This window comes from Xyrauchen texanus, chromosome 12 (assembly GCF_025860055.1).
Source record: "Xyrauchen texanus isolate HMW12.3.18 chromosome 12, RBS_HiC_50CHRs, whole genome shotgun sequence".
Classification (NCBI taxonomy): Eukaryota; Metazoa; Chordata; class Actinopteri; order Cypriniformes; family Catostomidae; genus Xyrauchen; species Xyrauchen texanus.
This window is the reverse complement of record NC_068287.1, coordinates 13,354,298-13,362,080: the sequence shown is the minus strand read 5'-3', so window position 1 is coordinate 13,362,080 and position 7,783 is coordinate 13,354,298. Positions and strand designations below refer to the sequence as shown.

Genomic DNA, 7,783 nt, shown 5'->3' with positions numbered 1-7,783 from the left:
CAACAGAGAGTGTGTTATATAAGCTCAATATTTCATTTTGTATTACTGCATATGAAATATCCACATACATTTTTAACAATACACATTTTTTTATTTCATTTTTTACTTGAGAAATAGATGGCACTTCACAACTCAACAGCTTTGACTATATCGAGATATATAGAAATAAACAATTTTAATTGAAAAACAAAAAAAAATTACAGACAAAATACAGGCCTATCATTAAATTAGACACCTTACCTAGTCTCTGTCTTGGCCAACCCAAGAGTGCTGCTGTCATCTGTTTCAACATACAAGGCAAGTTTAGAATCTGTTCCTTTGAAAATAAATCGAGAGCCATTTTAAACAGGTTACAAATAGACAAGTTATTATTTACACTGTGCACATTTGTTATGGCTGTGAAAAAATGTGTTTTGTAGTTACTTCAGATCTGTTTCAAACCATCACTGATATGTGGAAGGTCAGACACAGAATAAAATAAACTGAGATTCTCCACAATATCTCGGGCATCCACTCTTGTGTTCCCTTTATGATCAGCACCCTCAGCTTCAGGATTCTGACCATTCCTTATTTCTGAGCTTTTAAGAACACATGATCATTAATAGATGGCAACAATAAAGTAAAATCTATTCTTTCAGTAGTGTATATCCTGGTCAAAACACAATTACACAGTATGGTTAATGTACTTTTCACAAGGGAGACATTATTCTGTGCTGAAAAGTGGTTCAGAGACTGGGCAGGTTTCTTAAAAGGTCTGATATCTCTTCTGAAGACATGGATTAAACCACTGGAGTAATATGGATTACTTTTATGTTGCCTTTATATGCTTTTTGTTGCTTCAAAATGTTGGTCACCACTCACTTGAATTGTATGGACCTACAGAGCACATTTGTGTTCTGCACATTTGTGTTCTGTAAGAAAGAAAGTCATACACATCTGGGATGGCATGATGTTGAATAAGTGATGAGAGATATTAAATTTTTAGGTGAACTATCCCTTTAAGCACTTGATACAATGTACTTATTATGTACATACATGTTGTTGCATTGTACTTACATTTAAAGTACCTGCATTTAATTACATCTGCAGTTACAATGTTAACCTAAACCCTAACCCTAATTCTTACCCTAAACCCTAACCCTAAAATTTCCCATACCTCAACCTCAGTAGCACTAAAAGTGATTTTTTTTTTTTTTTAGGATTTTGCAGAAAAACATGTAGTTACACAATAAATACATTATGGACATTTTCAACCATTCCCTCTCATTGTCTGTGGTCCCCACATGCTTTAAAACGTTCACCATTGTGCCTGTAACTAAGCTATCCAAAATCACTTGCTTAAATGACCGGTGCCGTGTTGCTCTGACCCCCATCATCAGCAAATACTGTGTAAACAGTGCATTTTTATTGCATACAGTCTTCTTATTTTGTGTAAACTGTATATTGTATATTATTAGGTGTATATTGTATATTGTGTAAATACATATATGTGTGTATATACAGTGTATATATATATATATATATATATATATATATATATAAAACAGGAGCTGTAGGAGAGGACATGCTGTAAGTGCAGAATATATATATATATATATATATATATATACACACACACACAACAGTTAGTTCCAGTCCTCGAATCTGATTGGACGAGAGACATACCATGAGCACTGATGGTCTGTGGAAAGCTGACAGGATCTCTGCTTGAGAGTGGCAACATGTGATTGCACACACTCCATCTCTCTCTCTCTCTCTCTCTCTCTCTCTCACACACACACACACACACACACACACAGAGAGAGAGACAAAGACACATAGACAGGTACACACCCATCAATCCATCTTTGTTTATCCAATAACTTGTTAGAAACAGTACAAGCCGTGATAATATTTCTGAAGTGACATTTTTGAATTACTAACAGATGCTTGGATGCATCATTTGTTTTGAACCAGCAATGGCAGATTCTGATCCATCACGTAATAAAAGTAGTTCTATGAACAAATACGTTTTTTTATGACCGTACTCAGTTTTTCCAAATTGTGTACAACTTACTTGTTCATTGAACTGTTGTATATAAGCAATAACACACTCACAATCATGCTACATGGCCCTAAGTGCAGTAGGTAATCACAGCAGTGCTGATTTAGGGCCATAGCACGATTGCAAGTGTGATATTGCTTGTATATATATATATATATATATATATATATATATATATATATATATATATATATATATATTTATTTATTTATATCCAAAATATATATGTATATAAAATGACTAAACCCACCAACATTACAAACATTTAAATATATATGTATATATATAAGTTTGTAATGTTGTTTGTTGGTTTGGTTCATGGTTAAGAACACTTTTATGAAGGATTTTATCAAATTTAATAAGTCCGTCTCTTTAAGAATGGCGGACGTTCACATCACAGCCAGAGAGGCATTTCTTGGTTTATTTAACGCATCCATGCAATCAGTGATAAGTGAAAATTCATATTTCTTTTTACTTTTTGAACAATAACGGAGTGTAAAGAACATAAAGGTTATTAAAAGAGGCATTATTCAATGAAAATGGCGTGTGGATCTTGTCTTTGGAATTACACAGAAGTAAAACAAAATGTTACTCTCATAATATGATTAGAGTTAAGGGTGGGCTTTAGGGATAGGGACCAAACAGGTAGCTAAGATTAAGAATATGGCAGGGAGTCAAATTTTGGCACAATTGGCACGCACTGTTGTGAGTGTGTGCAGCCTAATGGAAGCGCACAGAAACTGATGAATGATTTCGTGGTTTACGACAATAATTAACAATTGTTGTTACAGTAATGTTTTAAATAGCATTTTATTACTTGTAAAAGCACATATCATGAAAAAAGTAATTGGCGAGTCATCCACTTCAAGTCCAAGTCGAGTCTTGAGTCATTCGTCCTCAAGTCAAAGTCAAATCATTTTCTGCATTAAATCAAGCAAGTCACAAGTCCCGAAATTGGCATGTTACTCGAGTCCCCCACCTCGGTTTATTTCAGTGAGCTAACATTTTAATTTGCAGTTAAGAAACTTTATGGAACATTGTAAACGAGGTTAAAAAAGAAATTCACTTTAAATCATTTTGAAGGTGAAAAAACAAAATCAATAAAGCATTGTTCTGATAGTCATTCACAAAGTCAAACCCATGCGTGACTGTTTAAAGACAGTGAACACTTATATTTACAAAAATACACATTTCCAAAATCTGTTCCTTCAAACAAATTATGTCCAAAACAATCTTGTCACTTTATTCTTAAATATATGGGTTGATGCTCTGGGAAACATAAGCTCTGCTGTGTTTCCAAGTTACACATCCCGATCCCGATCGCATTATGACAAAAATAAAATTTTATTGTCAATCCTTCAACTCCATGACCATCTGTTTCAGAATCTTCTGCTCCCTTCTGTTTCTCATGCGCTCCTTAAAATCCTCCAGCTCCTGCCTCTGTTTCACAAAACAACAACATATGCATGAACATAATACTCATAGGTATATATATATATATATAGAAGCTGAACAATAAAGTATCTACCTACATAACTATCTTCTAGCCTGTTTAATCACTCAAGTGAAAACATTTATTTGATCTGTGTGTTTCTAGTTAAAACAGGAATACTGGCACTCACATGCATTTTCTCATCAGGGGGGAAGATCTCCCTCTGAAAAATATTATAAAATAATATTTAGTTATCATCCTACAGCAACAAAATATAGAACTACCCACAAATACATAAGAAAAATCTGTTCAACATGCAACCATGGGCCTAGAACTTAAGTATATTTGTGTATTTTTGTCATCTGACATTCAATTGAGGCAATATTGTAGTGTCATACCTTTCTCTTTACGATATATTCTTCAAAATACTCGGCTTGGTTCGATATCCAAAACATTGCCACTGGAAATGAGAGGTAGACCATCATCTATGTAAAAGATAGATTTTGTAAATCTGCAGGCATTGATTCACAAATTATTTATAGGTTATCATCAGTTATTTAGATAAAACAGAAATGAATGAGGAATGCGGTGGGGTGCTTTCCGAGTATGTAAATGTAACATCGTTTGTAAGTCTTTTATTTACACGTTTACACATGAAAAACCTCTAAAACGTACCCTAAAAACCTCTATTTTAACCCCCATGTCCTACAGTTTGACAGTCACGCACATTCAGGCACTTCCTGTTTTTAAAGCTGTCAAAATAAAAGTCCCAAGTGACGCTCTGACCCATAGATATATATGATGTCTATGCTCTGAACCCCGCTGTATTTTCATACAGAACGGAAGTAAACCTGCCTGTTACTAACATTACTGATGTATGTGGCGCTAATATGAGTCTGGAAATGAACAATTCAAACTTTGTAACACGCCAAATTAGTGACAGTAAATTAACACAATAACAAACAACTTCCCCGAGGTTGCAATGAGTTGAGTCAGCGTACAAGATCACATCAATAAATCTGTATGTTAAAGTTTAAATGATCAATGTGCTGCACTTATATAAGTGAGAATGTAACGCTTCTCTACTAGTTCTGGACATTTTTGGTGGTTTAAAAGTTTTTTAATTAGCCTAAAAAAAATCCTGTTATTTAATTATTTTTTTTATTGTTAAATTTAAAGTAAAAAAATATATAAACATGATTTAACGCTTCTGAAACTGTAAATATCAGCGTTTAATTTTATAAGATATTTGATATTCACTATAGTAATTACAGAAGGGCACATGATGATATGAAGCACATGATGATATCAATAGTGTCTCTTCCAGGAGCAATGACCAATAAACATGTAGAGACAGAGCTCAGTGTCACTCACACAAACACTAAACACCATCAGGGTAACACATGTGAAATTAAAATAATGGCGTAAACATTAACTAAACTACAACAAATATAACACTGAACACCCCATAGTAGATAAGTTATATTAAAAATAAGAAGAAACATAACTATTCCCATAAAATACAATGAAACATGATGGGTCATGCAGGGAATTTTGGGAACGATAGTTTTTTTCTGTAATTTTAACATTAATTTAATCAAGTCCACACACAAAGGCCAGAACTTGAAAGGACACTTAATGCTTAATCGGTACTGAGACCATAAGAGGATCCGTCAAGTCAGTTGTAAGGACCTGAGAGACCTGGTGCCGCCCTGATGATTCAGTTGAAAAACCGTCGATGTGTTGTCTGAACGGACAAGCACATGGCGGCCTACCAGTGCTGGTAAGAAATGTTGCAGTGCTAGAAACACTGCCTTCAATTCTAGAATGTTGATATGCTCCAAGGCCTCTATTTGCGACCAACAGCCACCAATACCCCTCTGGTTCCATGTTGCCCCCCATCCCGTCAGAGAAGCATTGGTTGTGACCACGCCCCAAGGATGCTGTGGGGCCTGAGCTTGGGAAGCAGTGTGGTGACGAAATCGCTGCTCTGGTATTGGATAGCGATGGTGCATTAGAGCTTGCGGCATCCTAAAATTAGGTGCCCGTTGGATCTGAGTCAGCTGGAGGGAAGCTTCTGACAACTTCACCCTCTTCTCCAATACCTTAGAGACATTGGGGCCAAACAGATGCACTGTTACGATTTGCAGGTCCCTCAGATTCTTTTTACAATCTTCAGGTAGCTTTGCCTGGCGCCGGGCTGTTAGCAGGGTTGCTGAAAGTGTACCCAGTTCATGAGTCACATGACCCATGGCCAATAAAGCCGTTTGTAGGAACTGAGCTACCGAAGTGTCTACATTTGACGACCCCAATGTGGTGTTGCAGGCAAGAAGCAGCTGGCAAATAGTATTCTCTGCTCAAGTTATATAGGCCACTGATTCGTAAGCCTTCTTTAATAGAGTGTTAGTACATCCACACTGTGCGCTTGGACACTGTACATTGCCTCTAAAAGCCTCATCCGGTGAAACTACTAAAGCTGCCACCGGTTGTTCAATTTCCGGAGCCCGCCCCACACCTATGGAGTCGGCCTCAGTCATTGAAGCTAGGGTACGGACCGTCTTTGAACTCCTTTTAGGCACATTGGTACCTGTCAGAACGCTTGAAAACTCTGAAACAAAGTCTTTACACGGTGGCATGGCAAATGTGTTTGTATCTGATGTTTGCTTGAAAAACACATTTGTCTTAATGGGTTGGACAGGCGACTCGTCCAGGCCCAAATGTGCCACCGCCATCTGAAGCACCGTCAAAGTGTCCACAGCTCTGCTCCAGAGGATCCCAGAGAAACAAAGGTTCTTATCCTGACTGATTCAAATGGGAAATTTATAAATGAGAAACTTTTGTTCCCAAACATGAAAGTCCAGAAAATGTGGTGCCCGAACACAAGAAGTGGTTTTTAGATAGTTTCTGATAAACATGTAAATTTAATTTACAAGCACATTATAATCCACACAGGGACAAATGATTTAAAGGCCACAAATGGGCATGTGGCTCCTGTGCTCAGAGAGGTGGTCATCAGAGCCATACAACGGTCCCCAGAGGAAGAAATAACCCTATCCATGTTACTACCATGCAGTGATATACCATTCCACGTCATTCATGGAAATAATGTGGAACTACCAGAAACTGTGCACTTCTTCCAAAAGTTAATCTTGCTCATCATGAAGATATACGGCCTCATCATATGTATGACCATGTCCACTTAAACAAACAAGGAGTAAAAGTCTTTGCCAGAGTGCTAAAAATCACAGCCCTTGGGAACGCACAAAGCAACAGCAGAAATTAAACGGACAACAGAAGCTCTCAGCCATCAAGAACCCTCCACCACTGTCCAGACCGGCCACAGGACCTTCATCACAACACAAGTACAAATGTAAGGGAAATTGATTAATATTGTCAATAACGGTCACACACTCGGTGACACCATGTTTCAATCCCCATCAATTATCACACCAAGACAAATTCGCTACCCTTTTCTGCATATTGTGGCGCCAGTCCAGTCCAGCCCTGGCAGTGCCCTGAGGAAGTTGTTTTGCAGTATAATAAATAGCCATATAGTCACATTCATCTCCAACCACATTTATTCTCTTCATACTCTAATTAAGAAAAACATCAGTGACAATCAAAGAAAAAAAAAGCATTCGACTCAATTTGGCATGATGGTTTATTTTACAAGCTTCTTCAAACTGGCATTGGTGGACAAACATTTGATATTATACAATCCCTGTACACAACCCCTGTCCCTGCTGGAGGATTACTGTCAGGAGTGGGCCTTTACATTCAACCTGGACAAAACCAGAGTCATGGTATTCCAGAAGACGACCAAATCTCAGGGAAACAAATACCAGTTCACCTACAGAGGAGAGGTCCTACAGCACAGCACCAGCTAAAGTTATCTGGGCACTGAGATCAGTACATCTGGGGGTTTCAGTCTGGCTGTAAAAACATTGAGTGAAAAGACTCGGAGGGTCACAATTCGGCCATATTAAATTACAAATTAAAATTAAAACATGGATTCAATTCTATAAATCAATCATTAAAGCAATTCTATTATATGGATGTGAAATTTGGGGACCAGTCTTAAATTTACAAAATTGGGATAAAACTGCTGTAAAAAAGAATTCAGTCGGAATTTGCAAAGAATATTTTGGGGGTATATAGTGGCAATTCCAATACCAGCTACAGGACTGAATTAGGCTTATATCCCCTAAACATTGAAATACAGAAGAGATCTGTTCAATTCTGTCATCACCTCCATCAGTCTTATCCTGAGTCTATAAAATCTAAACCCTTCCTCGCCAATGAGATCC

General features: G+C 37.1%; 1 protein-coding gene across 1 annotated transcript; it reads right to left on the bottom strand.

Annotated features, from left to right (window-relative positions):
- Positions 1-2,838: 2,838 nt before the first annotated feature.
- On the bottom strand, positions 2,839-4,255 carry LOC127653288 (protein PET100 homolog, mitochondrial-like). The gene is made up of 4 exons (XM_052139931.1): positions 4,152-4,255; positions 3,875-3,961; positions 3,667-3,699; positions 2,839-3,484 (listed from the first exon to the last, which is right to left on the bottom strand). Exons 1-4 carry the CDS (start codon positions 4,176-4,178, stop codon positions 3,395-3,397), a joined length of 237 nt encoding a protein of 78 aa, XP_051995891.1. The 5' UTR covers positions 4,179-4,255; the 3' UTR covers positions 2,839-3,394.
- Positions 4,256-7,783: the final 3,528 nt, after the last annotated feature.

Coding starts and splice junctions, on each gene's coding strand:
- LOC127653288 (XM_052139931.1), bottom strand. CDS start 4,178: ATGGGGGTTAAAATAGAGGTTTTTAGG. Junction 3,962..4,151: donor TTAAAATAGAGGTTTTTAGG/GTACGTTTTAGA, acceptor TCTTTTACATAG/ATGATGGTCTACCTCTCATT. Junction 3,485..3,666: donor CCCCTGATGAGAAAATGCAT/GTGAGTGCCAGT, acceptor TTTGTGAAACAG/AGGCAGGAGCTGGAGGATTT.